Genomic DNA, 27,998 nt, shown 5'->3' with positions numbered 1-27,998 from the left:
GCTTCAAACATTCATTAAAATGTTAACCTTTATTTTATGTAATTTCCAATTTTAAATTTTCTTAAAGTTATTAACATACTGCAAAGTTATTGCATTTTGAAGGTTGCGTTAGCTAAAATTTACATTTATAAGTGTGGCCACACGCGACCAATAACGCGTTCAGTATTTATTAATTACCACATGCTTTATTATATTTTCGGTATTATTTAACTGACAAGTGACGGTCACACGGCAACAAACAATTTCAGGATAAGCGAAAATCTGTTGTTTTTTGCTAGATTTTATAAAATATATTTTAAAAATGGCCAAGCATCATCCTGACTTGATCTTCTGCCGCAAACAACCCGGCGTTGGTAAGTACCACTACAAACTGCTAACGGAAACCCACATTAATTGTTAACGCTCTTCTCACGTGCAGCCATCGGCCGGCTGTGTGAAAAGGATGATGGAAAATGTGTGATTTGTGACTCGTATGTACGTCCTTGCACCTTGGTGCGCATTTGTGATGAGTGCAATTATGGATCCTATCAGGGACGCTGCGTTATCTGCGGAGGTCCCGGCGTCTCCGATGCCTATTATTGCAAATCCTGCACCATTCAAGAGAAGGATGTAAGTACATTCATTGATTCTGAATCCACTTGTATTATATTTAGCCACAACATTTGCTTTGCAGCGTGATGGTTGCCCAAAGATTGTCAACCTGGGCAGTTCAAAGACTGATTTGTTCTATGAACGCAAAAAATATGGATTCAAAAAAAAGTAAGTGTATAACCAGCAATTAAATGACAAAAATGTTAACGAGTCTCTTCCCCACAGCTATTAAATTACCAAACACTACCTCTTACATTTATATCTCTAATAAATTTGTATTGTAATTTAATGCATATAAAGTTTTATAAGTGGATGCAATATTTTGGAATTGAATATATTAGATTTAGACTGCAAGCAGTTGCTCGTTCTTCGGTTCATACTCCAAGCAGAGGCGGTCAAACTCGGCGGATTTCTTGTCCAGGTCGGTCACAAAGTCGCTCTTTGGATAGAATTGCCTCAGCTGCTCCCAGTATCGGCTTATCGTCTCGGTCGACTTGCCCGTCAAGTGCGACAGCACCATCATATTGATTAACGTATCGTAGTCATTGTGTTTCTTGGTCAAAGACTCTCGGAGCACAGCCTCAGCCTCTTCATAACGTTCCAGTCCCAAATGCACGACGGCCTGGCCGTTGAGCAACGCAGGCGTTGGCTTAAACTTCTCACAGAATTCCTGGTAAATGTGGAAAGCATCCTGCATCTGTTCGGTTCCTTGGGCCAAGGCTACCCAAGCTTGCGCCAGCTGTGTCAATGTTGCATCATCGCTAATCTCCTGCATTTTAGCTACCAGTTGCTTGGCCAGATCAACGCGTTGCAGTCGCAACAGACATTGTACCGACAAAGCCATTGATTCGAGATTTATGGATCCATGCAGTATCTTGAGTGCGTTTTCAAACTGACCATCGTAGCAGTAGACAATGGCCGTGGCAATGTGCCAAATGTTTGTCTCATCTTCCTCACCAGCCACCTTGTCTGTGAGCTTCTCCAGCACCTCCTCAGTGCGTGTAGGCTGCTCAAACGCCTCGTGGACCAGACGCAGGGCCAGCAGCGGTGTTGTGTTGTTTTCCTTGATGTCCGAGGCAATTATGCGACCCGAATCAATGGCCAAATAAGACAAATACATGTAGGACAGCAACTCGGCACCTGCTGTTCCTTGCTCTGGCAGCACAAAGTTAATCGAGCCCATGAAGTTTCCAATATAATACTCATTGCGTGCGTCGAAGAGCGACGAGTTGACGTCGTCATCGTTATGTTGTGATCGGCTCATTTTATTATACAAATTGTAATTGTTTTTCGTAGAAAAATGAAATATAAACTAGAGCTGAGTTGGCTTTTCACATATAAGTTGCCACCTGGCAGAAAAAAGTTACCATTTATTTTAGCGCTGCCAGACCTAAAAATGTGATCTAGATCTTTTAGCATATTTTGTCCTGTTCATCAGAATGATTTCCTTGGGATTTTTTATTTTTGAAGCTAGAATTTTGAAAATTTTATTTTATTTGTCATAATTGCATTAATGACTTTAATATTCAATATTTTCTTAAATTTTCAAAAAGCGCGCTCGTAAAAAGCTGGCAGCACTGCTGTCGAAGCTCGTTAAATCGACATGGTTTTTATTAAACTATCGATATAACTCGCTTATTCGCATATCGATAAATAAGTTACTATTTTTTTCGATCTTAACAAATCGATACTTCACACTTTACGGACGAAATTTTAAATTTTAGTTTATGCAAATTTTAAAATGCAATAACTTTGAAATTAATTAACATTTTGATGAAAATTTAAAAGAAATGAAGAAACAAAATATCATAAAATCGAGAAAATTCTACCAAAACCCTGCAAAAATTTACAAAATTCTAGCTTCAAAAATAAGAAAAATTTCAATTTAGTCAAATTTTCAAAGCTGCAACTAATTTTTTTTTATTAAATTAGAACAAGCTGCCAGATCGGGAAATTCTGTAGGGTGGCAGCCCCAATTAGAACTATTAGCCAAATTTTCCAGTCTGGCAACTTCTGGCCGTGTTCTGTATGCAACTTTCCGCACGTTAAAAAACTTTCCAGAGCTGTGTTAAACTGTTAGAACAGGTTTGATCACCTCGCTACTTTTGACTGTTCACGTACAAGTACATATTTAATTACATATTAATTTGCGTTGTACATTATATTAAGCCCAATTACATTCTTCTATTAAGTATGTACAATCCCGAAGAGAAAAATATTGACTTGGTGCGGGAATATTTCCCTAGCTATCACACAAAACGATTCCAAGATCAAGCTCAGCCAAATTTAGTGGTTCAAGAAAATTTTGTACTGGTGACATCAAAACGTAAGTCGAATTAACTGATAAGGAAAGTAAATACATACAGTTAGTCAAGTAATTGTTTAGACAAAGTAAAACTTAAATTATTACGTTTTTCAAAAAATTAAAACCTTATCGTGATTTATGTTACAGCTACAAAAAAAAAAGTTATATCCATGGGGCTTAGTATTTTTTTTATAAATAAAAGATTCCTATATTTTCGTTTTGTTAAAACAATTACTTGACTAAGAGAAAAAACTTGTAAATTTTTTGTTATCTCTCCACAACAGACCATAATGATCTTCTCACCAAGTTAGACGTCAAAGTTGATCATTTGCGGTATGGAGGCTCAGATGATTGTCGACTGGTAGATGTATTTTATAAGGAGGATACGGCCAAAGGACCCTCGCCACTTTTGGTTTATGTGCATGGTGGCTATTGGCAAGAACTGGGCATAATGAGTTCTTGTTCCATTGTTGGGCCTCTGGTGGATCGGGGCTATCGCGTCGCCGTCATGGACTACAATAAGTGTCCTCAAGTGACGTTGCCTCAACTGCTGGAAGAGTTTACTAGCTTTTTGCTCTGGGTCTTTGAGTATGCCGAGAAAACGGAAACAACTCGAATAAGCTTTGTGGGGCATTCAGCTGGTGCACATCTCATAGCGCAATTGTTACATGTTCCGGATTTGATATCAAAGGAGCGTCGTCAGAAAGTTCATGTCATGCTCTTTATATGCGGCGTTTACGATCTTCGTGAGCTTTGGCAATTGGATCCTGTCAATCCCAATAATATATTCGGACTAAATTCGGAAAGCGTTAGGGATGTTTCGCCAATGCTGTGGTCTTGGCTAGCTGATAGTGCATCTTGGCCTGGCCTAAATTCGCATGTTTTATCAGCGCAAAATGAGAGCGCTACATTTATTGAGCAAAGTCGCGCTTTTGCTAAAAACTTGAAAGAAGCTGGATTTGAAGTCTCTTTTAAGCTTTTCGATAAGTACGATCATTTCGATATTATTGAAGAAACTTTTGACGATAACTCTCGAATTACAAAATTTTTGATTGAAGCCCTCTTCTAAACAGTGCTGCCATCTTAGCTATAAACTAGCTAGGATATATAAAAAAGTCTGTGAGCTTGAAATCTAGCTAGTTTTTTAATTTAATTAACTTGGATTGCTTTACAATTTCAGAATATATATTGAAATCAATATTCTTCAAAGCAATCAAAAATATAAAATAAAATGAAACGTTAAAATTATAATTCGAATCGTTTAAAATCAATTAAATTGTAAACTAGAAAATTGCGTAACTTTTTTGATTTAATTTCATTTATTTCTTATGACATTAGTGTGTTTTTAAAACATATACTTAATAGTAATAGTAGTTGTATTCAATATGTACACTATCTTAGCGTTTTTGCGCACAAAAACCGACGGTCATATAGATATCACAGCATCGACAATATGCTGTATAATGAAAAATTATGATACATAGAAAACATATGTAAATAATGAAATATATGAAAATTAACAAATTGTGCGCAATATGAAGATAAATAAATAAAATGTCTAACTAAATCATAAACTAACATTCTAGAATTTCAATTGAACCAAAAGAAATGCCTATGATTCCTCGTCCGAAATGACAATTTCAGTGTCTATTACAATTTTCTCTTGTTTCTTTTTTTTCTGATGTTGTTTTAGTTGTTGCTGCTGCTTCTTCTGCTGCTCTTTGCTATTATTATTGTTTTTGTTACTGCTGCTATTTGTGGAGACACTGGCATTTAGACTAGAGACGGACATTATCTTTAGCATTTGGGCGGCTGGTGCATCCTTAAGTTTGCCATTGGCCAGCGGCTGGGCAGCTACTACATTATCAACATTATTATCCATTCCGGGTTTATCGATGGTCGCAGTAGTCTTGACTCTCGTTACATTATTAACTATCACATGAGCAGCCGCTGCAAGTGTCTTTGGTGCTGCAATTAGTTCTGTTTCGGACTCGGCATCGCTTAGATCGCCATTCGCCTTGAAGTTGTCCACAAATGTATCGACATCCTCATCCGATTCATCATCATCGTCATCATCATCATCTTCATCATCGCTATCGCTCTCATTCTCACTGTCTTCATGCTTCTTGAGGCCATTGGTTAAGACAATCTGCGTTGTTTGGGCTGCCTGTGATGCTTTTGCCGCCTGAGCGCTGGTGCAGGGTTTCTCATTATCATCATCATCGCCGCCAGCAATGTCTGCATCATTTGGATCCGCTTCCACCTCCGCTGCCTTTGCAGCCTGCAACTGTTTTTCCTTTAGACGCGCCTCCCGTTGCTCCTCTGCGGTAAGATCCTGCTCACGTGCAAATCTGTAAATTGAATCCAAGGATTTACTCAACAGTCGACCAATTAAAGAGTTTGTTTGCTCACTTCTCCAGTATATCACTTATTTTGGTTTGTTTCTTGTTATTCTCATTCAGCTTAGCCAGCAACGCGGCATCACTGGCCGCCGGATCCTTTGCGTTGGACGTAAAATGTGTAACGGTCTCGTAGAGATCAGTCTTGCGTCGCGCTTGCAGCAAACGTCCCACCTTAACAAATGCATCATGAGCTGTAAATGGAAACCAAGATTAATCAAATATATATAAAAATAATATATATTGTTTTTATCCATACCTATACGCTTCATTTCAAATGTAGCCAGACCCAGATTCTTATCCTTATTACAGTGCTCCAGCAGCTGGAGCACATCATGGTAATCGGGAAATTCATGCATACGATTGACAAACGCGGAGAGAGTTCGATTGAATTGCGGATAGGGCGAATCCTTGAATAGGATGGGCTGCTTCATCTGACGATGGGCGCTTTTGCTTTCACCGGTTAGATCACAGATTTTCTCATAGATCTGACAGGCGCGCTTCTTATAGCGCTCCACCTGCAGATAACTCGAGTCATCATCATCATTCCAATCGACATCCGCTTCCTCCAAAGCGCTAATACGTTTCGTAATTGTATACAATGTGCGATTGAGTTTTCTAATACGCTCATCGGTCCGTTTATTGCCAGTGCTGGGAGTTGTCGTTGTCGTTGTTGTCGCCGCAGCAGCAGCAGCAGCAGGTGGTGGAGGAGCAACAACATCTGCTGCATTTGCTGGCGCTTGTGCCATCTCCTCGGGCGTCTCCTCTTGCAACAGCTGCACCGCCTTTGTCTTGCGTCGCGCTTTCAGCTCATCCACAATACATTTAAGGTGACTATATATAATTAACGGATCGTTGCGTATGCGTTCCATGGTCTGCTCCAGTTGCTTGCGAAAGCCACGTGAACGCACAAAATTCTCATGCACACTGTAATAGTATTTTGTTAATTTTTTCTCCAAAAGCTCCATATCTTTGGAATTCTCCGTCTCACGGCAGAGTTGCAACAACGCTAAGAACTCGTTAACAATTGGTGCACGAACTGGAGCAGCTGTTGCCGTTGCCGTTGCTGTGACACTTTCACTACCGCCAGCTGGTGGCGTCTTTCTCTTTGACGGCTCATTGTCCGCCTTTTCTGTAGGCGGCGTTGTTGGCGGCGATTCGACCAGAACAATTGTTGGCATCGGCGTCGGCGCCTCCTGCTCCTTTGGTTTCTGTTGCTGCTGTGCAATATGCTTACGCCATTCCTCATCGGACTTCTTGAGCACAGTTATGGGCTGGACGCGTTTGGCAACAGTTTTATTAACGGGCGATATGCTAGCGCCGGGAAATGACATCTTTAAGGTTGCTGCTGTTGTTGTGGTTGTTGCCGACGGAGGAGGCGGTGTTGTTGTTGGTGTCAGCTGTGGCGTAATGCTTGTTGTCGGCGGCAGATTGAGCAACAACGGTTCGTTGAGTGCCGCCGCACAATGTGGTGGCGTGGCAAGCAGACGCAACGGAGGCGTTGCACCCGCTGCCATTGACTGTATGGGCGTGGCCGATGTTATGTTGCTTTTGGGCACCTGCTGGACGTTTCTCAATGTTGTTGTTGTTGTTGTTGTTGCTGCTGTTGCTGTTGTTGTCGTTGTTGTGGTTGCTGCTACGGTTGTTGCTGACTTCGTTTTGTATGGCAATGTGCGCGCTGCGCTGCTGTTGATGCTTATGCTGGACTTGCTGGGAACTGGCATTGGCGTTAACTTGGCCAACAATGGTGGCGACAACGTCGAGTTGCTGCTGGGATGATGCGCTGGCGGCGGCGGTGCAAGTGCCGCCTGTTGCTGTTGTTTTTGTTTCTGAAGCGGCAATGTTGTGGCACTGTGTGCCGGCGGCGGTTGCTTCTGCGGTGTCACATGCAATTGAATTGGTTTCAGCTGCGCCGGCGTAATTGTCGTTGTTGCTGGTGTTGCAGTTGGTGTTGCTGTTGGTGCTGGTGTGACGGTTAGCGACTGTGTCTGCAATATAGGCAGACGCTGATGCAGTTGCTGCTTCTGTTTGACTGTTAGTTTTTGTGCCATCAACAATTGTACAGTTGTCAGCGGCTTTTGCTGTTGCTGCTGGGATTGAGATTTTAGCTGCGGTAGCGTCGAAGGCTTCTGCTGCTGTTGTTGCTGCTGCTGCAACAACAACGGTTTTTGTTGCCCTGTTGGCGTTTGTAGCTTCTGTTGCTGTTGCAGTTGCAGTTGAGGCATTTGTTGCTTCTGCTGCTGCTGCTGTGGCAGCCTCTGTTGCTGTTGTTGTGTAGATTTCTGTTGCTGTATTAGTGTAGATTTCTGTTGCGGCTTTTGGACTACCGTTGTCTTCTGCTGCTTCTGCTGCTGTGGCGGCTTTTGCTGCAGCTGCTGTGCCTGTGTGATTGGTTTTGGCCACGAAATAGACGCCGGCATCAATTTAACGGGCACTGGACTCGGCACACTCGTAATTGTGGCCAGAGTTGTTGCTGCTTTCGGCCAGACACCGGTCGATAACTTTATCGGCTTGCCTTTCAAACTATTATTGTTGTTGTTGTTATTGTTGGCATTATTATTGTTGTTGTTGTTATTTTCCAGGGACGGCTTTGGATTAACAATATTAATGTTGCCATTGCTGTTGTTGTGCTTGGTAACAGTTATGCCACTGGGTATGTTCATAGACCTAAAAATAAAAAATATATAAATTTTGATAACAATAATAAAAATTTCTAATTATTGTTCTGCCTTGGCCAAGAAAATTAGAACAATCTTATGAGTAAATCCCTAAATACTCTCCAAAAATTCGTAGCACTGTGACTCTGTGACACAGTGTGAACCTAGCATTAATTTACTCTAGTTTTGAGAATTAATTATATATATTTAATATACTTAATACATACCTGTAGGATCCGGTTACCACCCTGTTACAGACCGATGTTCCTACTGAAGCTGAAGTTTTAATCACGGCAGGAATTTGTGTTGTCGATGCTTTTGGTATATTCAATAATTTTGAGGCTGTCGCTTTCGATGTGGGCAGTTTTGCCTGCTCGCGACGTGCTCTTTTGGCATCAGGTGGGCCCTATAAATATACGTTAACATTTTAAAAAGGACCTGTTGGTTTTTGCATTTTTAATTTCATTTATGTAAAAACAAAACAAACAAAAACACAGATGTAGCTGTGTGAGTGGCAGTCTGTGTAGAGTTTTAAAGCGCGCCGCCAAATGCAGTGTAGAGTTACATATTTCGCTTGGGGATGTAAACAAATGTTTAATCTGTAAATATTATCAATTGCGTCGCAAATGACACACTTATGCCACATGAGAACAGCTACACATACACAGCAACTGGTTTCAGTTAGAATAATTAACATTTCTATTTGTTCGCTCCAAGTGCAGCAATTTTTGCCCACGAGGTGGCAGCACTGGCATCAGCGAATGTACAAGTGTGTTCGTGTCGAGATGTTGGTGTGCATCTGTATGCGTGAGCAACAATAAAAGCAGCGCGAAAAAGACTCGTACACACAATTTGTAATATACACACACACAAACACGATTGCACACATATAAGCACGCACGCCAACACTAATACGCGCACACCAATGCACAAAACCTATTAAAAAATACAACTGTACTTTTCTACACCAACTAATCGTTGGCGCTGTCATTAGCGCTTTTACCTCCTCCTCCGAATCTGAGCTCGAATTCACATATATAACCGAAGTCATAGTAAAAATATCACTTTACACAAAATTTTTATTTGATACGTCTTTTTTTGATGATTTTTCTTGACATTTGGCTCAATTCAAGCAACTATTATTGTTGCCAGCTAGTTTTTCACGCATATATTACGTCTGTGTCTTATAATTTGATTTTGCCTGTGTTTGTATTGTTGCTTTGCATTTGTTTTCACAGGCTAGGTTGCTCTGCTTTTTGTAGAGTTCTACGACAAACAGTGCTGCCATGTCGGCTTCAAATAGTGGCAGCGCCCATTTAACATGTATGACTCCTCACAGAAATTGATCGGTTATCGTTACACCAATCGATAAAATTTTACATTTAATCAACCAGTGCTGCCAAAATTTTGATGTATAAGATATTGTTTCCTCACATAATGTATTTATTTATAAAATATCTATTTACTTTTGTTATTCGTCAAAAGTTAGTTTTTCAAAAATTTCCCATTGAGCAAGAAAATTAATTTTTCTTTATATTTACGTATTTTTGTTAATTAATATTTGTATTTGACAAAAATTAGAAAATAAATAATATTTATTATTTACATATTTTTATTAATTATTATTTGTATTTGACTTAAAAAATTGATGCAATTTTGGAAATTCGGGCCGTTGCCATTTACTTTGAAAACAAAACCATAGGTGGCGTGTTATGTTTCGCAAAATAGACAAAAGGAGGCGCAACATTTGTTATCGTGATTTAATCAATTGAAGCTAACTGCATTTAAATTTCGAATTATGTTCTGCAAATTTTAGCAAAAACATTAAATGCATTGTAATTTAAGTTGTGAATTTGTTGAATTAATCCAACAATTCTTTATCAAAAAATTAAAAGTTAAACTTATTAAACGTGACCATTTTATTTTAAAATTTAACAAATTACAAAAACACATGCCGAATTTCCCAATTCTATCTTCAAAATTAAAGAAAATGTAATAAAAGATGCTTTTTAAAAAATGACCCAAAACTGATTGTTGTTCTCTTTTCTGGGGTTCACTCTGGTGAGTAGTTCATTTAAACTTATTCTGAGCTATTCAATACAACTCTGTGAAGGTGACACGTCGTGCTGACTTCGTTATTATCGTTTTCGTCTGCATCGTTCATTCGGTTTTCGTCATTTAAAGCGGTCGTTTTGTCCGCTGGAGTATTCCAAAAGAGGAGTAAAACTTTCTAAATTTTGTGTAGAAAGTGCAGCAATACAAATCATAAGTTTAGTTACCTGCCGATCGTAATAAAATAAGTCAAACACAATGGGAAGTAAGTACAACGCCAACAAGTTCAAGTGCAGTTTTATGTGAAAAACGCCGCAAATCTTACCAATAAGCAGCGGCGGCAACACCCCCGTATTTGCTTACGTATACAAAAAAAATTTTAGATTTGATGTGCCGCCGCTAATTGTGTTAAGTGCAGGCTTTAAAAAGAGCAAAGAGCTAACAACGTCTTTGGTTTTCATTCATTATTTGCAGTCAAATTCCTGGAAGTTATCAAACCCTTCTGCAGTATACTGCCAGAAATTGCAAAGCCCGAGCGCAAGGTATGTATAAGTTTATGACTTAGACATTTAAATATCTAATTATTTACAACTATAATCATCAAAAGTAGTGATTTCGATTGTATGTGTATAATTTGTGGTTCGTTTGTGCGTTTGATGTTTCGTATTTGCTCTCCCAGGCGCCAGTGTTGCCAGCGCACGCAGTTTTGCTTTCACTTGTCAGCCGAATGCGCCACGCAAACAATTTGTGATTTCGTAGTAGACAGCAAAAAAGCGGGTAGTTGTTGTTTTATACATACAAAAAGAAAACTGAACAGCTTGACTTTATTAATTGACTGAAATGTGCATTAAAAATTGCAAATTTTATATATACTTTAAATATGTAGTACTATTCAAAAATATGTAATTAAGCAGTTATTTTAGTTTAACATTATGTCAAGACTAAATTACAAAGGCGTTGGCTGCCTTTTAACCAATGTTTCATTCATAAAACAATAGTTTAGTCCGTTTTACTACTATTCTTATCAAATACAAGTACTATTCGTGGACTACTTGTTGCCATACTACGTTTTCACACAATTTGACAAACAACATGCATACCGCATACTACGTGGAAACGTCAAACTTCGGGCCGCACGAAGCGAGCACACGACGCTTCCGACGTCAGCTTCGGGTTGTTGTTGACACGACCATATGATGAGCACGATAAGCAAACTTGATTTTTTTTTTTTGTTTAAACATTAAACACGTCCACACGTACACTTCATGTAGGTCAGAATAGCGGTAGTCTTGTGCTGTCGAGGGCATGGCTTTAATTAAATTATTAAATTCATATTTTTAATTTTTATTTATTTAAATTTCTATTTATTTACAATGTAAACAACTAAATTCGCATTCATTGAGTCGATTGTTTATTTCGGTGAATTAATTTCTATAATAAAATCAATTAACAATTGTTTTAATTAAATTTTTTTTAAGTTAAATTTATATTTTAAATTTTAAATTGTAATTATTTACAAATAATTAATTCAAAATGTAAACAATAAATAGCACAGTCAGTACAAAGATGTTTAGCGCAATGAATCTCTTCTTTTTTTTTATTGGTTCCATGAAGCTTAAGATTTTTTAAAGTAAGAAAATAAATAAATAATAAAGATACTTTTTGTATTTAACAATTACTATTAGAAGTCTGTGTAATGTTTTTTAGTTTATTAAATTCTAAATATTTTGTTTATATATTATTCGATTTAATCTTACATTTATATTTTTTTTTTCTATTTTACAGATCCAATTCAGAGAAAAAGTACTATGGACTGCCATCACGCTGTTCATTTTCCTGGTGTGCTGTCAAATTCCCTTGTTCGGCATCATGAGCTCCGACTCGGCGGATCCCTTCTACTGGATTCGTGTGATTCTCGCCTCGAATCGTGGTACACTTATGGAGTTGGGTATTTCGCCAATTGTGACATCTGGTTTGATTATGCAGCTGTTGGCTGGCGCCAAGATCATTGAGGTCGGTGATACGCCCAAGGATCGTGCTCTGTTCAATGGTGCCCAGAAGCTGTTCGGCATGGTCATTACAATTGGCCAGGCTATTGTCTATGTGATGACTGGCATGTACGGTGATCCATCGGAAATTGGCGCTGGCGTTTGTCTGCTGATTATCATTCAATTGTTTGCTGCCGGTTTAATTGTTCTCCTGCTCGATGAACTGCTCCAGAAGGGCTATGGCCTTGGCTCCGGTATTTCGCTGTTCATTGCGACCAACATTTGTGAGACGATCGTGTGGAAGGCGTTCTCGCCCACCACTGTGACAACCGGACGTGGCACCGAGTTCGAGGGCGCTGTGATTGCCCTCTTCCATCTGATGGCCACTCGCAACGACAAAGTGCGCGCCCTGCGTGAGGCATTCTATCGCCAGAATCTGCCCAATCTGATGAACCTGTTGGCCACCATTTTGGTGTTTGCCGTTGTTATCTACTTCCAAGGTTTCCGTGTCGATTTGCCCATCAAGAGCGCCCGCTATCGCGGCCAGTACAGCAGCTATCCCATCAAGCTGTTCTACACTTCCAACATTCCCATCATTCTGCAGTCTGCTCTCGTTTCCAACTTGTACGTCATCTCACAGATGTTGGCCGTTAAGTTCCAGGGTAACTTCTTCATCAACTTGCTAGGTGTTTGGGCCGATGTTGGAGGCGGCGGCCCAGCCCGCTCGTATCCCATTGGCGGTCTCTGCTATTACCTGTCGCCGCCTGAGAGTGTCGGTCACATTCTGACCGATCCAATTCACGCGCTGCTCTACATTGTGTTCATGTTGGGCTCCTGTGCATTCTTCTCCAAGACATGGATCGATGTCTCTGGCAGCTCAGCCAAGGATGTAAGTCTTTACAAGCGACATTCTTTATTTAGTAGACTTATTGACCTAATATGATTTATTTTACAGGTTGCCAAGCAGCTGAAGGAACAGCATATGGTGATGCGTGGACATCGCGAGAATTCGATGATTCATGAACTAAATCGTTATATCCCAACGGCTGCTGCATTCGGTGGTCTGTGTATTGGCGCACTATCTGTTATGGCCGATTTCCTGGGTGCCATCGGCTCCGGCACGGGTATCCTGCTGGCCGTGACGATCATCTATCAGTACTTTGAGATTTTCGTTAAGGAACAATCCGAAATGGGTGGCATGGGCACGCTGCTGTTCTAAGCAGTCAACTTTCAACAGAATTACAACAGTAACAGCAAACAATACTTCATCATACTTCTCACATGCCTGCTCGCTGCGTCCTCCCATCTAAACAAATTAATTTGTTTTTTGTACGGTTCCAAAACTTCCACAATATCGCATAATTTTTAAGGCTGTTTATTTGTCGATTTGCAGGCTGGGCATAAATAATTATTTGTGTTAAATGCGACAAGAACTTTAATTTGAATAGTTTTTTTTTAGTTTGTATTCAAATGTGAGACTTTATTGCTTAAGTTCAATATTTCACTGAATTGATTGAATTTCAATGCGATTTATTGTTTTAACCAAGTGTAAAAATTTAAATTAGATCATTGATTACACTTGAAATTATTAAAAACCATGAATAATATGAGTACATAAAACGAACATTAAAATCACGCAACATACATACAAATTGTCATAATAAAACGTAAATTAGATAACATTTTTTAATTCAACATTCGTATTTTTATATTAAGTTGACTTTCAACTGATGAAAAGTTATTAAAATCGGTAAAAAAAAAAACTCAAAATAATGGCAGTTGGGGTAATTTTTTAAATAAAATTATTTTAAACTGAAAGCAATTGCATTTTTTTAATCAGTTTAGTAGTTTTAAATTAATTAAATTATGACATCGAAGAACCGTAGACACGTTATACCTTCAAAGCATCGCCGATTTCCTTGAAATTCTAAATATTCAAATTCAAATTGTATGGCGAACTTTCAAAATAAAAACTATGTTTTTTGTTCATTGAAAGGCGCTGCCACCTGGAAAAAAGTGGCCATTTATTTTAGCGTTGCAAGAGTTGGCAACATTGTCGTGTCTGCGCTTTAAGCTATCGATTACACAATTAGCTCGCCCGGGCTTAATTAAAAAGTTTTAATTATTTCACAAAAATGTTTAAGTAATTTTTATTTATTTAGGATTTTCCATTTACCTGCTTTGTTGCTGAGCCCAAAGCTCCTATTGACCTGATTTCAGTCATCGCCACTAATAACATTAGGTATTTCTGCGATTGCAGAATCAGGTCTCACTTTGTCACTGCTGCCAACTTTTTAGAGAAGTAAATAGCTGTTTCTGTCCGGAGAGCATCCAAATTTGTTATTGTGGGCACTTTTGCACAGTATTACCAAAAATATTAATAGCAAAACTTAAATCAATATATATTTAAAATAGCCAGATTTCCAGCTAGTAGCAATATTGAAATTATTCTAGCAAACGAATTCTGAAAATAGCCAGATCTGGCTATAAAATAGCTAAGCTGGCAACATTGCACTTGTATAGCTGTGAAATGAAAAAAAAAAATCATAAATAAAAATAAGCAATTTGACGCTGTTCAAACAATTTAAAACGCATCACATGCATACACACTAATGCAAATTTACGCACAGACGAGAAGAACAATTTCAATTACCTGGTGCAAGTGACAATTGTGAGAGAAACGGCAAGTCGAGAAAACAAAAATAATCCGGAGGCAATCATCAAAACTGGAGAGTTGAGTTTGAGTTCGAGTTGCCATGTCAGCTCCACTCACACGAAACGTGCCGTATTTGAAGCAGCAACTGACAGCGTTGCTGCACAACACGTCGCCGGTGATAACGTTGATCTGTCTGGTGACCACATTTGGCTATTTGCTCTCCTTCTCGGAGACAGCAGTGCTGCTGTTAAGTGTGACGCCTGGTTACATTTTGCCAAATGGCAAATTTTGGATATGGACTGCGTTCACGTTCTGTTTCATCGAGCTGCATTGGTGGGAGGTGATTGTGGATGTGATCACAGTGGGACTATGTGGCAAAATGCTGGAGCCCCTTTGGGGTCAATATGAAATGTTCAAGTTCTTTGCACTGAGCAACTTTGGCGTCTCGCTGGTGACGAGCATTTATTACTTGTTCTATTATATGGTCACCAAGAATCCAACCATTTTATTCGATGTACATATCCATGGCCTGGCCGGTTATGTGGCGGGTATTTGTGTCGCCGTGCGTCAGATTATGCCCGATCATTTAATCTTTAAGACTCGCTATGGACGTTTAACCAATCGGTGAGTATGAAGCATAATTTTAAAGCTTAAATGTGCAATTAATATGATTTAATAAAGATATTGTCATTGTTATACCCTTGCAGAAGGGGGGTATTATAATTATAATAATTAATTATTATATTTACATTATAGTTATTATATTATAGTTATGTCCCCATCTTCGTCCGTTTCTGTTTTTTAAGATATCTTAATAAATCTCACAAAATGTGTATTTTTATTAGCTGGATATTGAATACATGACCATTTGCAAGAGTTTTAAATCTTTGGCAATCCAAACATCATTCACATCTTGTTTATTTTTAGAAATGTGCCACTGACAGTGCTTATCTTGGCTATCATCGGCTGGGCCATCGGCATGCTGGACGGCACATATCCGGCCATGTTTGCCTCCGGCACTATCGTCTCATGGATCTATTTGCGCTTCTATCAGCATCATCCAAATGGACGCGGCGATAGCTCGGAGAGCTTTACATTTGTTAGCTTCTTTCCGAATGTGACACAACCGTTTATCAGCATACTAGTGAATCCCATATACAATTGCTGTTTGCGTGTGGGCGTGGTGAAAACGCCCACACCGTTGCGCACAATATCAACGGCGAGCTTGACATCTGTGTCTGTGCAAATGCCGGGCGTGGATCCGCACGACATTGAGCGTAGACGGTAAGTAGTCGTAATTGAAGTGTTTATGTTGTTTACAAATTATTAATCAATTATGTATAATGTTCAACACACAGACAAATTGCTTTGAAGGCACTTAGCGAACGACTTAAGGCCACGGACTCAACGCGACATGCACAGCTGCCGAAATCCTTTCCACAGCAACAGCATCAGCAACCACATCATCATCATCAGCAGCAGCAGCCACAGCACAAGCATCATAGTCATAATCATGGCTCTGGTCATAGTCACAGTGGACACAGTCACAGCCAAGGTGCTGGACACAGTCATAGCCATGCTTCTGGACACAGTCATAGCCATGGAGCTGGAGCAACGCAGGCACCGCAACCAGATTTTGTGAAGTCAAGCAGCAGCTCCGCAGCCGCACAGCAATTGCCGATCACAACGGCCAGGTCCGAGCCTCGAATGATCAGCACGATGAGCACAATTGCAATACCGATGCCGGCGCCACCGCCCAAAGATGAGGCTGTTGCTGGAGGAGCTGCGGCCACGCTCATTGATTTGCACGACGAGTCCGCCTAGAATGTGTTTATTTTTAACGTAAATTGAATATTTTCTTTTGGATATTTAAATGATCTGCTACGGATTATTTGTGTATAACTGCAACAAGTGCGCTCTTAACTGTATTTGACGTATTTGTGTGTCTACTACCTGTGCTTAATATAAAATACGTGTAATCTTCAAATTGCTTGCAGTTTTGAAAGCTAAACAAGAAAACCTTCCATCAAATTAGCGCCTATTGTAGTGCATACTTACATACAATTATACATGCATACATTTCGTTGTAGTCTTTACATGTATTGAAAAAATGCTTTATTTAGTTTATAACAATTACTGTAAATATATTTAAAAGCCCAAAACAAAAACAATCTTGCTATCTTTTATCCATATCCACTGAACAATTTGAATGCTGGTGACTTTCCTTTAGTCACACTTAATAATTCAAAACTAGAATTTTTACTTTTACTTTACTAATTTAACACAAGTCTCTTATCTGTTTTATGCAAACAATATTTATAGCTACTTACAAAATATACATTGCAATTGTTGTCTTCTGGCTTTGCATATTCATGTAGATTCTGCATTTATTTATTGCAATTTATTTTAAAATAGTTTTTATTTTGAATATTTTGCGTGAACAGTGCTTTTCTACTTAAGAATACTTTGAAAATGTCACGGCATGTGCTCATCCCTACAATGTGTACAATTTGTTAATTAAAAATCCGAAATTCAACAAAATTCTATAAAAAAAAATTCTGGAAATTTTTTTAAAATTCTAGCTTCGAATTAAAGAAAAATTACCAAAATAACTATTTTTGAAAAAGGCACTTAAATGAAATATGAGCTAAAACAGTTTTTAAGATTGCCAGACGTTCAAATTAACGAATTTTTTCTGCCAGGTGGCAGCCTCTAGTGTGTTGGATTCGATGCGACTCTAATTGGATTCGCAAAGGGGTTGTTTATTGTTGGCCGTCGTGTTTTCAGTGTATATTTAGGTTTATTTGGTGTGCTCGGCACTTATTTAAAGTATTACACAGCTAAAGTACGTTGACGAACGTCAGTCGCGCCATAAGTGAATAGAAGATGCTGCCTTAGAAACGCCATAAACAAGTGGCTGCACTGTAAAAATCTGAAGATGCATAACGGGTGCCTTTGTAGGTTACAATCAGAAATGGGTCGCAACAACAACCACAGTGCGCAACAACAACAGCGCCTGCTACGGAATGGTAAGTTCAAACTTCTGATAAGATGGGCACAAATCAAGCAAAGCATAACTCATAATATACCACAACAAAAATTGAGAAAGATAAGACGATTTTAGCGGAAAAAGTACTTGGCGGGCGGGTCCCTGACCACATATAAACAAACTCTTGTTATCGTCACACACACAAATACATTGCTTTGCTTGCGTGTATTTGTTCCGTTTTTGGTGTTTAAGGGTGTGTGTGTGTGTGCGTTGGCGTTTGCATGTGTAGGTATTGCGGTTTATTGCCTACGTGTAATGCAGTCGACATTAGCGTCAGCGTCGCGTCGTGGCAAAAACAAAACTCAAATAACATGCAAAACCGGCCTCTGTTTGACTCGACTCTGTTTTTGACAATTCTTTAATGGACTTACGTAAATGCCATAATATTTGATCTCACAAATTAAAGTCAACAAACTAGTTTCACACTTAAGGAAACTTGTTTTCAGCAGGAACTGGAACTGAAAATTAAACTGGGCTAGTTCTAGGTCCGCCCTTAATTATTCCTGCTTCTTTGTTAAGTTGCAACCACAATCACAACGGTTACTTTACTTTCACTATTGCAAATATTCAGGGCCGTTTGGTTATTTTTTGCACTGGCATAACGTCTGGTTTGTTCCATGGCAATACGAATACAACTGCACCCAAATTATGTACTATATTGTTTTTATAGCTGCTCTATACGATAGACCGTTTTTGAATAACTGGGGTCAAACGTAATCTTAAGACTCAGTTTTAAAAACAATTTCAAATAATTTTAGTATTAAAAATTCTCGACAGAAAATCTTATAGGGTAAAGTCCTAATAAAATGGAATTTCAATCTATCTACAATACATATTTTGTCTTTCTTTTAAGAACTAAGGATGTTATAAGACTATTTAATTATTTTGCGCAAGAGCTATACTCAATTAACTGAATTTCGAATTAATTCGAAAAGTTTGGATGAAAAGACATTGAAAAAAGTGATTTTATTATATTTCTTAATTTATATTTGTTTTTGGTATGCAAAAATGTATTTTCATCTGACTGATTATTATTATTACGGCAATTGTATCGAATTACGTTATTTTTCCGCGATCTTTTTTTAATTAGCTGCAGTTGTACATGCATACAACATTATTATTTTTTTTTTTTTATCAAATGTTTTCAGGGCTGCAAGTATTAAAGTTACCTATAAAACATTGCACTAGTCGCTATGAATTCAAATTTTTAAAAGTAGTTACAATTTGAAAAAGTAAAAAAACAAAATTAAATAAATTATATTTAATATATCAATTTATTGATAGTCTCTTGAAAATGTTTTATTTATTTAAACTTTGAAAATCAACACTAACAAAATAAGTATGACATATATTTCATTTAAAAGTACTAAAATGGTATTTTTGTAGTGTTTTAATTTTGTTAATCTTAATTTACCATCGCAAATAATACACTGCATGTGTGAGTGTGTATCTGTGCTCTATATTAGGTACTTGGCCCAACTATGTTATTGTGCGCCTGCAAACACGTCAAAGCTCACACACACACACACACACACAATTAAAAACATACACACACACTTGTGCATAAATATCCAAGCTTGTTTACACACATGCGCGCCTGCCATTCAACAGAGAGTCGTCGACGTCAACGTCAGCGCCGACGTCGACGTCGACAACGACGGACAATTCCACATTTTGTGAGCAAGAAAGAAAAACCGTTGAGGGCGATCGATTGGCGCTCAGTTGCGGATTGGTAACCACGTACAACGAACGGTTCGTGTCTCTGTTAGCCTCTTTTTTTTCATTTCTCGTTTTTGTAATTACCAAACAAATTTATCGCGCTAAGCAAATACGAATAAATAAATAGAGAAAAAAAGAAAACAACGCAACAAGAGAGACAGCAAAGTAGTACACACTACTTCATTAACAAAATAAACATTTGCCAGCTAATTGCAACTGACTCCACTCTCTTTATATTTCTCTCTCTCTCTCTCTATCACTGTTTCTTTGCTGCTGCTTTCTTTCGCACTGTTGCAACAGCAATTAAATCAATGCCAACAATGACAGATCACCTGATGCTGCACACACGTCTTGCCCAGGTGGGCCAGGAACATTTACTCAAGTTTTGGCCAGAACTAACATCGGACGAACGCGCGGATCTGGTGCGTGAGATAAACGAGCTCAATTTGGATGAGATTAAAATGTATTTCGATCGTGCCACAATTTCAATGAACGAGAATGGCATCAAATTGGATGATCGTCTGCAGCCGATACCGGATGACCAAATCCTATCGATAGCCCGCACCAATGAGGATAAACTGAACTCGTACCGGGAGGAGGGATTACAACAAATAAGCAAAGGTCATGTCGCTGTGCTGCTAATGGCAGGCGGACAAGGTGAGTTCCCAATTCAGGACAAATTTTTTTATTGGTATTCTATTCAATTGCTTTTAATTATTATCAAACTGTCGCAAGTTTAAAAAATTGAAAATTAACACTCCCCAATTTTATGTAGATTATGATACTATAGATTATATACGTATTTAAAAGTTTATTTTTTTAAAGCGATTTTTGTGCGTGTATGAGTCATGATTCATTATCACTATCTATTATATACATATACATTATACTATACTATAAATTCATGATATTCAGGAGAATTTTAATAAATTAAAAAAACAATAGAAATTAAATTTATACTTTTTAATGACAGACATTTTCAAGATATTTTTGACAGTTATAAACTCTTATCCGAGAATCCGATCTCAAAGTTTATGTTTTTTTTTTTAAGTTATTAAAAGAAATTATAAAGTTTTATTCTCAAAGTTTCCGTTTCAGTATCTCGACATTTTGTTTATAAGTTTTTATAAAATTGAGACCTTAACGTTTTTAGGTTAAAATTATTTTTTTTAAGATATTTTACCATAATTATAATTAAAGTTTTTGTTTCATTATAATAGATTTTGTTTGACACCTCCAAGCTTTTTTTTTTATCATTCGACACCTAATAGTCAAAGATACTATATAATCAAAAGTTTGCTTGATAAAAATCTGTTGTTTGCCTTCACAACATGACATCTGTTAGATAAATACAAACAACAGAGAGACTGTTCTTTTTTTGTGTTGTTGCAGATATTTTCTGAGATATTTTTAACTATTTCTGCTCACAATTGCCTTGAGATGCAATAACGAAAATGTAATAAAAAAAATTGTTTGTAAATTCAGCATTAGCAAAGACAACAATAACAACAATAATAATGCAGACTTGGAAGTCTCTTTAATTCAGCATGCATGTGTGTGTGTATATCTGTGTTTGTGCTAATATAAAAATTAGCTAATTAGCTTGATATAAAAATGCTCCATCAAATTCACACACACATGCAAAGCTCACAAATACACACACCGCTGCGCTCAAACAGCTGCCCACTCATGCAGCGGTCATTGCTGTTGTTGTTGTTGTAGTTGTTTGTAATTTGTAATTCAGTGTGCAAGACACGCCACAGCAAGCAGCGAGCAGCAACAGCGTAAAGCAATAACAATTTTAGCCATTCTTATAGCCAGCCAGTCTCATTCCCAGTCTTTGTTGTTGCCTTTCTTTTTTATTTTGTGTTTCTGCTGATTTCAAGCTCTGATTTTATTTATTTTTTTCACATGCTCGCGGCATTTGACATTTCCCGTTTTATTGTTTTTGCCTTGCAGCGAGCGAAATCACGTAATTGCCTGAAAGAAAAACCAAAACCAAAAGTAACTTGTCTCTTGGCATTTGTTTAGATACAAGTAATAACGTATTGCAAACGCGTAACGTAACTGACTAACGGTGAAAATTGTAGGTGGCATCGCGTTGCCAACTGCCGCTTAATATATTGAACAACAATTCCTTCGTGCAGTCAAAAGAAATAAAAACCGAAACAAAAGGCAGACAATTATTAATACCGAATAACCGGTAGTGTATAGCTGACCTTATGGCAGGTTTAAATGCTAAACAGCTACAAGACTTGCAAACAAAAAAAAATAAAACAACACAAAGCTTATTGAAAGTGAAACCATAATCAAAGTAAAAGAAACAAGTTTTTAAGGTCAACCGGCTGGGAGCACAGCAAACAAAGATAATAGTCGCCTTAAGTGTGGCTATTTCTGCATGAGATCAGAACTTTTGATTAACGTTTATTTAATATATACAAAAATATGCAGATAAATAAATAAAGTAACCATTTAGAAATATGTGAGTGCTCTAATGTCCCAAGAAAGAATTAATGTACCAGTTTTGTTACAAATGTACCAAATGTGGCTGCCGTTTGTACGATACTTAAGAAGTGTGACCATACTATATAGGTAATCGATCAAATATTGAGTACAATTTATCGATATATACAACGAATAGTTTGAATATTAAAGTTAATTATTCATTTATGTATTTAATTTTAATTTTTGCACATTCTTTGCAGGCACACGACTGGGCTTCGATCAACCCAAGGGCATGTACGATGTTGGCCTACAGTCTCACAAAACGCTCTTTCGCATTCAGGCGGAGCGCATCCTGAAGCTGGAGCAATTGTCCAAGGAGTTGACCGGCAAACGGGGTCACATTGTGTGGTACATAATGACATCGGAGCACACAAAACAGCCGACACTTAAGTACTTTGAGGCCAACAATTACTTTGGCCTGCAGGAGGAGAATGTGTTGCTGTTTGAACAGGGTTCGTTGCCGTGCTTCGACTACGATGGCCGCATCATACTGGACGAGAAGCATCGCGTGTCGCGTTCCCCGGATGGCAATGGCGGCATCTATCGGGCCATGCAGGTCGCTGGAATTCTGGATGATATGCAGCAACGGGGCGTTCTCTATCTGCATGCGCACAGCGTTGACAACATTCTGATCAAGGTGGCAGATCCCGTATTCATTGGCTACTGTGTCCAGGAGAAGGCTGACTGTGCAGCCAAGGTGGTGGAGAAGGCGGCACCCAATGAGGCTGTCGGTGTGGTGGCCATGGTCGATGGCAAGTACCAGGTTGTCGAGTACAGTGAGATCTCAGCCAAGACCGCCGAGATGCGCAACTCGGACGGACGTCTAACATTCAGTGCTGGCAATATATGTAATCATTTCTTTACTGCCGACTTTCTACACAAGATTGGCAAGACCTATGAGCGGGAGCTGAAGCTGCATGTGGCCAAAAAGAAGATTCCGTTTGTGGACAATGCCGGGAAACGTTTGACGCCGGACAAACCCAATGGCATCAAGATTGAAAAGTTTGTCTTTGATGTGTTTGAGTTTGCCGAAAAATTTGTGGCCATGGAAGTGCCACGTGACGAGGAGTTCAGTGCTCTTAAGAATGCCGATTCCGCTGGCAAGGATTGCCCCAGTACAGCCCGTGCCGATCTCCATCGGTTGCACCGTAAATATATCGAAAATGCCGGTGGCATGGTGCACGGTGACATCTGTGAGATCTCACCGTTTGTCAGCTACGCCGGAGAGAATCTCGCCCAGCTGGTCGAGGGCAAATCGTTCAGCAGTCCCGTTTATCTGCGCGATTCCATGCAGGGGCATCTATAGACCCCTTACATACATACATATATATATATATGTACATATAGACTGATGAATGTGGATAGTTTTCTGTATAAAAGATTTGATTCAATTTCAATTACAATAATTAAGGCAAAAGCATGAAAATTCCATAGTTTTCAGTACTTAATCGCAACTTATCTTTAACCATTTTGCCCAAATTATGTTTTGTCTATCGTCTTACTTCTTATTCTTTGTGCAATCGTTATGTGAATATAAATATATACAATATAATATATGCATATTTTAATATGTTGTAAAATACAATTTTAATAATTGTTTTCGTTTATTTGAAGGGGAACTTTTCAGATAATAAAAAAAAGAAAAATTTTAGGTTTACGGATCGGTACAATGTACACTTTCCATAGACTAATTTTCTACCGGTTAATTTTAAAAATTACCACTGACAAAAATTACGTTTGGTTATCATATTTCGTTTATTAATTTTTCGTTCTTTGTAACTTTTTTAACTAGAGAATCGAACACAGCTACATAAAAAAATGTTTAAGAACTAGAGCAATTCATATAAAAAGTCGGTTATATTTAATATTTGACTTAAGTTAAAGAAGAAATTGAGTCTTTCTTATGTATGATTCCTCAAAATTTGAACAAGAAATCAACCCCAACGATCTGAGCTTGTTGGCATCCAATCTATTGTGAAGAAACGCTTTATATCGAAACTGGGCAGTGTCGGATTAGTATATTACTTTTCCATATATACATAAGAACAAAAGCTTTTCAATTCTTTAAATCCTTTCCCATTTTTTGTTATTATTTAATAATATACTTCATGGATGGCACAACTTCTTCAATCCATTCTATGCTAATCTCAGTCACCTGACGTAGAAAATTGTGTTCGGTTTTAACCATTTCGGTGAAGAGGATGCACTGTGGCTTGTATTTGCCATGGAGCACACTGGATGGATGGATTTTGGCCTTGACACGTCCACTCAGAGTCAAGTAGTGTCCCTCTTTTTGCAGCATTGCAATATTATCGAATAGACCCGTCAACAGGCATTTCTTGACCGCATCCGAGTTATCGCCACAGCTGTTGGAGACTAGACCAACTCTAGAGCTAATCTCCGCCAGCTGATTTCGCACATTGCGGGCATAAGTTAGATTTCTAATGTTGAGAAAGTTGTCGTGGCACCAGATCTTTGGCTTCTCGGTCTTCTGGAAGGTCGTAAAGACATTGAGCAGTGTCAGATGATCGCCGTGTTTGGACTGGAACTTGGCATGCGCCAAGGCGGCCAATTCGCTCTTGTCGGCATGGCCAATGAATACATTATCGCTGGAGAGAGCCGCCACCAAGCTGAGCATTTCCTCCATACAACCGAATGTTGGCGCTGAGAGTAACAATTTGGCATATCTGGGATCTAGTGGATACTGTGCCATCAAACGCCCCGAGCTGGTAATGCTGGGCACCGTGGCGGATTTGATGGCGCCCAACTGCTCCAATGCCTTGTATGCGGCCTGGACACCCTCTTGCTGGGGCGGATCAATGAAATCAAAGCTGGTGCAATCGATGCCCAGCGCGAGTAGCTGCAACACCGTTGATGTCAGATTGGCACGTAGGATCTCTGGCTGGGCGGCGACGCGAAAGAACTCCATACTGTTTTTCGTATATGTGCGATAGCATTTTCCAGGTGCATCGCGACCAGCACGTCCACTTCTCTGCCATGCTTGGGCCTGGGAGATGCGTACGGTTTTCAAAATATCTAAACCGGAGCTGGGATTAAAGGATTTCTCCTTGACGTAGCCACAGTCAATGACACAACGTATGCCCGGTATGGTAATTGACGTCTCGGCAATGTTTGTGGCCAGCACAATTTTACGGGTATTTGCCGGCACCGGCAGAAAGCATTCCAATTGTTTGCCTTGGGCCAGCTGAGCGTACAGTGTGAAGACACGGACATCGGAGGGTCCCGAGTTGTTGATCCTCGCCAGTTGACGGATTTGTTGGGCGAGTGCTTCGATTTCCTCCTGGCCGGTGAGAAAGATGAGCACATCATGATTGATGGGCTCATGGCGATGTATATCAAAGAGTGTGACCAGAGCTGCGTGGATATAATCATCCTGGGGCTCCTTGGCATGCATGACACGCACGGGATGTGTGCGTCCCTCCAGGTACATGCCTTTCACATTAAAATAACTGCCAAAATGATCAATGTCCATGGTGGCCGAGGTAATAATTATCTTCAGTTTGGGCATCTTGTGTTTCCTGCGCTCCTGTTGCGCCTCCTTCACAATGCCAAACAGGACATCCGCATTTACCGTCCGCTCGTGCGCCTCATCCAGCATAATTGCCGCATATTTCCGCAGCAAACGATCTCCAATTGCCTCCCTCAACAGGATGCCATCCGTTAAATACCGGATCCGTGTGCGTTCCGTTGTCGTGTCCTCGAAACGCACGGTATAGCCGACCGTGTCGCCAATGTTGCTCGACAATTCCTGTGCCACACGCTTCGCTATCGTGATGGCTGCCACACGACGTGGCTGGGTAATCCCAATGATGCCATTGCTTGCATATCCGGCTTGCAACAGGAACTGTGGTATTTGTGTCGTCTTGCCGGAACCCGTTTCGCCCATTATCAGTAACGTGTCATTCGCCTCCACTTCCTTTAAGATGCGCTGTCGGCAATTGTAAACGGGAAGCGCCTTTCGATCCTGGTCAATGCTGTTCCTCTTGTTGTTGGCCAACACATTGTTTTTGTACGGCGATTGCTGTTGCTTTGGCGGTGTGTAATTTGGCTTCTTAATCGCATTCTGCTCTTTCATTGGCTCTATTTTACGTTTCACTGGGAATACCGAGGCCAATCCCGAGTTCCCATTGCTGTTTATCATGTATTTGGAGTCCATGCTGCGCAGTTTGTTCTACAAGAAATCGAATACTCAGCTGTAAGTTGTTTGTTGACACGCCTTTATTTGTGCAAGTGTGTCTTGCTGTTTGTGCTGCAATTTAAAACACTTACTCGGACATGCGCCAACTAAAATACACTTTATCTCGAGGTAAATAAATAAATATTGCTCGTCTATACAAAAAAAAACACACACAGCACGCGTTCACTGTTGCAAAGGTTGCCACCCAGTAAAAATCACCGATCTGGCTCGATTTCATTACCCAAAGAATTAGGTAAATTTCAGAAAAGAGGTATTCGCAACATTTGTACCTTTTTATTTGTTCGCTACAATTTTTTAATTTTTTGCAGAATTTTTGTTAGAATTATTTTCCTTTTTTCTTAGAATTAAATTTCCTAACTTCTCTCCCGAGGGCTGACGAACTTCAAGTTTGTGTTAAACGTTTACCTTAATTTTATCTAATTTAGAATTTCAAATTTTCTTCAAATGTATTAATTTTTTTTTTGTGTTTTTTTACATTTTTAAATTTGCTATTTTTATCAGCTTGACCGTCAGTGTTGAGCCGACACAGCTGATTTCCAAATGTAGTTTCAGTGCTGCCAAGGTGCTTTAATAATTATGGTGCAACAAAAAATGGACTGCCAGGCTTGGGCTTCATATTGTAATCAATTTCAATAATGGGCTTATATATAACTATAATTATAAAGCTACATAGAATCGAAATGAAATAGTTGTGTTATAATTAATTGATTTCATAACTGTTTATATATTGTTTGTTGTTTACATTTGGAAACTTAATGTGGATTTTCACGATAACCAGCTACGATTAAATACTTGTTACCGTTGCGTGCTGAATGGCAAATTAAAAACAGCTGTTTTCGTTTTTTCATCGGTGCGTATTTTTCACAACATATTTTCTTTGCCATATTTTTCACACTTTCTGCCAATTGTAGTTTGGAAATAAACAAGGAAAATGGTTGCCGGCGGTGCATCAGATACGGGAGGCGTCAAGCCCATGGCCATTGCGGGTCGCATGGTGCGAGAACGCGAGCGTCTAATTGGCATGACCCCCGACGAACGTGCCTGGCGCAAACAGTGGCTGAAAGATCAGGAACTGCACCACGGAGCCCGCAAAGTGCCCGCCCTGGAGCTGGAACTCAACAATCCCATTAAGCGCATGTACCGTGCACCATTGGATACAATTACTAAGGTTTTAACACCGGCGATGGTGAGTTCCACATTTGCGGCATTATGTAATCAACGAAATGTTTCAATTTGTGTTTGTTGCGGCATTTAAGGGATTCCAACGCGCCTTCACAGTACGTTACTGGACCGGCAAGGCGTTGATTGCATTAACGGGCATTTACGCTGCTGCCTACTATTTTAAATACAATCAAAACGTAAGTAAAGCCTATCATGGTGAGATAATTAACAAGATAATTAACATTCATCACGGTGACTTCACTACACTTTTGGATCACCTTGTAGCAAGTTTATCATGGCAGGTGTTCAAAATACTTAACCTTGTTAATAAATTCACCATGATCAAAATCTTTTCAACATATTTAGAAATAATGTTATTCTTTGCTTTTAGGATTGGACACGCAAGGGCGGCTGGCGTGTGATTTCCTCACGTAAAGCTTGTGTTCCCGGCGACGAAGGTTTTCCCCGTGTTTCCGATCGTTCGGCGCCCTCGGACTACGCGGCGCGTGGCTTTAAGCAGTCGCCCATATAAACTGTGGAGCACTCGGAGGAGCGGAGGCTGGCAAACGCATCCGTGCTTTTCTTAAGTTTCAAACGTATATATTAATGTTAGCAAAACGAATTCGTAATAAACATGGAACACACAAAACAGTCGTAAGTGAATAAGCTGTGTATTTTGTCATGGCTGCGCAACAAA

The 27,998-nt window shown here is 39.2% G+C and overlaps 9 protein-coding genes across 14 annotated transcripts; 6 read left to right on the top strand and 3 right to left on the bottom strand.

Moving 5' to 3' along the window:
* Positions 1-206: 206 nt before the first annotated feature.
* On the top strand, positions 207-911 carry LOC117781514 (PHD finger-like domain-containing protein 5A). The gene is made up of 4 exons (XM_034618282.1): positions 207-353; positions 419-609; positions 674-759; positions 817-911. Exons 1-4 carry the CDS (start codon positions 302-304, stop codon positions 821-823), a joined length of 336 nt encoding a protein of 111 aa, XP_034474173.1. The 5' UTR covers positions 207-301; the 3' UTR covers positions 824-911.
* Positions 842-1,932, bottom strand: LOC117781513 (coatomer subunit epsilon). Its single transcript, XM_034618281.1, has one exon. The coding sequence runs from the start codon at positions 1,853-1,855 to the stop codon at positions 935-937; it is 921 nt and encodes a 306-aa protein (XP_034474172.1). The 5' UTR covers positions 1,856-1,932; the 3' UTR covers positions 842-934.
* A 664-nt stretch (positions 1,933-2,596) lies between these two features.
* On the top strand, positions 2,597-4,031 carry LOC117780578 (kynurenine formamidase). Of its 2 annotated transcripts, none has more exons than XM_034617157.1 (3): positions 2,597-2,676; positions 2,761-2,917; positions 3,181-4,031. In XM_034617157.1, exons 2-3 carry the CDS (start codon positions 2,785-2,787, stop codon positions 3,963-3,965), a joined length of 918 nt encoding a protein of 305 aa, XP_034473048.1. In that variant the 5' UTR covers positions 2,597-2,676; positions 2,761-2,784; the 3' UTR covers positions 3,966-4,031. The 2 variants fall into 2 exon arrangements, with proteins under 2 accessions (XP_034473048.1, XP_034473050.1); XM_034617159.1 differs by having other exon boundaries at positions 2,597-2,714; positions 2,784-2,917.
* Positions 4,032-4,203: 172 nt separating this feature from the next.
* LOC117781004 lies at positions 4,204-7,640 on the bottom strand. The gene is made up of 3 exons (XM_034617708.1): positions 5,555-7,640; positions 5,309-5,489; positions 4,204-5,247 (listed from the first exon to the last, which is right to left on the bottom strand). The coding sequence occupies exons 1-3, from the start codon at positions 7,518-7,520 to the stop codon at positions 4,509-4,511; spliced, it is 2,886 nt and encodes a 961-aa protein (XP_034473599.1). The 5' UTR covers positions 7,521-7,640; the 3' UTR covers positions 4,204-4,508.
* A 2,468-nt stretch (positions 7,641-10,108) lies between these two features.
* Positions 10,109-13,687, top strand: LOC117780260 (protein transport protein Sec61 subunit alpha). The gene is made up of 4 exons (XM_034616714.1): positions 10,109-10,269; positions 10,479-10,546; positions 11,790-12,881; positions 12,948-13,687. Exons 1-4 carry the CDS (start codon positions 10,263-10,265, stop codon positions 13,209-13,211), a joined length of 1,431 nt encoding a protein of 476 aa, XP_034472605.1. The 5' UTR covers positions 10,109-10,262; the 3' UTR covers positions 13,212-13,687.
* An 811-nt stretch (positions 13,688-14,498) lies between these two features.
* On the top strand, positions 14,499-16,635 carry LOC117779442 (transmembrane protein 115). Its single transcript, XM_034615643.1, has 3 exons — positions 14,499-15,272; positions 15,576-15,932; positions 16,007-16,635. Exons 1-3 carry the CDS (start codon positions 14,749-14,751, stop codon positions 16,470-16,472), a joined length of 1,347 nt encoding a protein of 448 aa, XP_034471534.1. The 5' UTR covers positions 14,499-14,748; the 3' UTR covers positions 16,473-16,635.
* A 742-nt stretch (positions 16,636-17,377) lies between these two features.
* LOC117794532 (UDP-N-acetylhexosamine pyrophosphorylase) lies at positions 17,378-23,347 on the top strand. 3 transcript variants are annotated; one of them, XM_034635175.1, is made up of 3 exons: positions 17,378-17,677; positions 19,717-20,073; positions 22,122-23,347. In XM_034635175.1, exons 1-3 carry the CDS (start codon positions 17,587-17,589, stop codon positions 23,225-23,227), a joined length of 1,554 nt encoding a protein of 517 aa, XP_034491066.1. In that variant the 5' UTR covers positions 17,378-17,586; the 3' UTR covers positions 23,228-23,347. The 3 variants fall into 3 exon arrangements, with proteins under 3 accessions (XP_034491066.1, XP_034491065.1, XP_034491067.1); XM_034635174.1 differs by having other exon boundaries at positions 19,693-20,073; XM_034635176.1 differs by lacking the exon at positions 17,378-17,677 and adding an exon at positions 19,429-19,449 and having other exon boundaries at positions 19,693-20,073.
* A 312-nt stretch (positions 23,348-23,659) lies between these two features.
* Positions 23,660-26,338, bottom strand: LOC117794531 (ATP-dependent RNA helicase DHX33). 2 transcript variants are annotated; one of them, XM_034635172.1, is made up of 2 exons: positions 26,212-26,338; positions 23,660-26,113 (listed from the first exon to the last, which is right to left on the bottom strand). In XM_034635172.1, exon 2 carries the CDS (start codon positions 26,096-26,098, stop codon positions 24,011-24,013), a length of 2,088 nt encoding a protein of 695 aa, XP_034491063.1. In that variant the 5' UTR covers positions 26,099-26,113; positions 26,212-26,338; the 3' UTR covers positions 23,660-24,010. The 2 variants fall into 2 exon arrangements, with proteins under 2 accessions (XP_034491063.1, XP_034491064.1); XM_034635173.1 differs by having other exon boundaries at positions 23,660-26,130; positions 26,212-26,298.
* Positions 26,339-26,933: 595 nt separating this feature from the next.
* Positions 26,934-27,959, top strand: LOC117781519. Of its 2 annotated transcripts, XM_034618288.1 has the most exons (4): positions 26,934-26,990; positions 27,052-27,326; positions 27,397-27,498; positions 27,693-27,959. In XM_034618288.1, exons 2-4 carry the CDS (start codon positions 27,072-27,074, stop codon positions 27,831-27,833), a joined length of 498 nt encoding a protein of 165 aa, XP_034474179.1. In that variant the 5' UTR covers positions 26,934-26,990; positions 27,052-27,071; the 3' UTR covers positions 27,834-27,959. The 2 variants fall into 2 exon arrangements, with proteins under 2 accessions (XP_034474179.1, XP_034474180.1); XM_034618289.1 differs by lacking the exon at positions 26,934-26,990 and having other exon boundaries at positions 27,039-27,326.
* Positions 27,960-27,998: the final 39 nt, after the last annotated feature.

The sequence above is a fragment of the Drosophila innubila genome (assembly GCF_004354385.1).
Source record: "Drosophila innubila isolate TH190305 chromosome 2L unlocalized genomic scaffold, UK_Dinn_1.0 4_B_2L, whole genome shotgun sequence".
Classification (NCBI taxonomy): domain Eukaryota; kingdom Metazoa; phylum Arthropoda; class Insecta; order Diptera; family Drosophilidae; genus Drosophila; species Drosophila innubila.
The sequence above is the reverse complement of the archived record's forward strand: the minus strand, read 5'-3'. Positions and strand labels throughout refer to the sequence as shown.

Coding starts and splice junctions, on each gene's coding strand:
- LOC117781514 (XM_034618282.1), top strand. CDS start 302: ATGGCCAAGCATCATCCTGACTTGATCTTCTGCCGCAAACAACCCGGC. Junction 354..418: donor CCGCAAACAACCCGGCGTTG/GTAAGTACCACT, acceptor TCTCACGTGCAG/CCATCGGCCGGCTGTGTGAA. Junction 610..673: donor GCACCATTCAAGAGAAGGAT/GTAAGTACATTC, acceptor TTTGCTTTGCAG/CGTGATGGTTGCCCAAAGAT.
- LOC117781513 (XM_034618281.1), bottom strand. CDS start 1,855: ATGAGCCGATCACAACATAACGATGACGACGTCAACTCGTCGCTCTTC.
- LOC117780578 (XM_034617157.1), top strand. CDS start 2,785: ATGTACAATCCCGAAGAGAAAAATATTGACTTGGTGCGGGAATATTTC. Junction 2,918..3,180: donor TGTACTGGTGACATCAAAAC/GTAAGTCGAATT, acceptor TCTCCACAACAG/ACCATAATGATCTTCTCACC.
- LOC117781004 (XM_034617708.1), bottom strand. CDS start 7,520: ATGCCTCAACTGCAACTGCAACAGCAACAGAAGCTACAAACGCCAACA. Junction 5,490..5,554: donor ATTTGAAATGAAGCGTATAG/GTATGGATAAAA, acceptor TTCCATTTACAG/CTCATGATGCATTTGTTAAG. Junction 5,248..5,308: donor ATAAGTGATATACTGGAGAA/GTGAGCAAACAA, acceptor TTCAATTTACAG/ATTTGCACGTGAGCAGGATC.
- LOC117780260 (XM_034616714.1), top strand. Junction 10,547..11,789: donor TTGCAAAGCCCGAGCGCAAG/GTATGTATAAGT, acceptor TCTATTTTACAG/ATCCAATTCAGAGAAAAAGT. Junction 12,882..12,947: donor CTGGCAGCTCAGCCAAGGAT/GTAAGTCTTTAC, acceptor TTTATTTTACAG/GTTGCCAAGCAGCTGAAGGA.
- LOC117779442 (XM_034615643.1), top strand. CDS start 14,749: ATGTCAGCTCCACTCACACGAAACGTGCCGTATTTGAAGCAGCAACTG. Junction 15,273..15,575: donor TATGGACGTTTAACCAATCG/GTGAGTATGAAG, acceptor GTTTATTTTTAG/AAATGTGCCACTGACAGTGC. Junction 15,933..16,006: donor CACGACATTGAGCGTAGACG/GTAAGTAGTCGT, acceptor TTCAACACACAG/ACAAATTGCTTTGAAGGCAC.
- LOC117794532 (XM_034635174.1), top strand. CDS start 17,587: ATGCATAACGGGTGCCTTTGTAGGTTACAATCAGAAATGGGTCGCAAC. Junction 17,678..19,692: donor ACAGCGCCTGCTACGGAATG/GTAAGTTCAAAC, acceptor TCTTTGCTGCTG/CTTTCTTTCGCACTGTTGCA. Junction 20,074..22,121: donor GCTAATGGCAGGCGGACAAG/GTGAGTTCCCAA, acceptor CATTCTTTGCAG/GCACACGACTGGGCTTCGAT.
- LOC117794531 (XM_034635172.1), bottom strand. CDS start 26,098: ATGGACTCCAAATACATGATAAACAGCAATGGGAACTCGGGATTGGCC.
- LOC117781519 (XM_034618288.1), top strand. CDS start 27,072: ATGGTTGCCGGCGGTGCATCAGATACGGGAGGCGTCAAGCCCATGGCC. Junction 27,327..27,396: donor AGGTTTTAACACCGGCGATG/GTGAGTTCCACA, acceptor GCGGCATTTAAG/GGATTCCAACGCGCCTTCAC. Junction 27,499..27,692: donor ATTTTAAATACAATCAAAAC/GTAAGTAAAGCC, acceptor CTTTGCTTTTAG/GATTGGACACGCAAGGGCGG.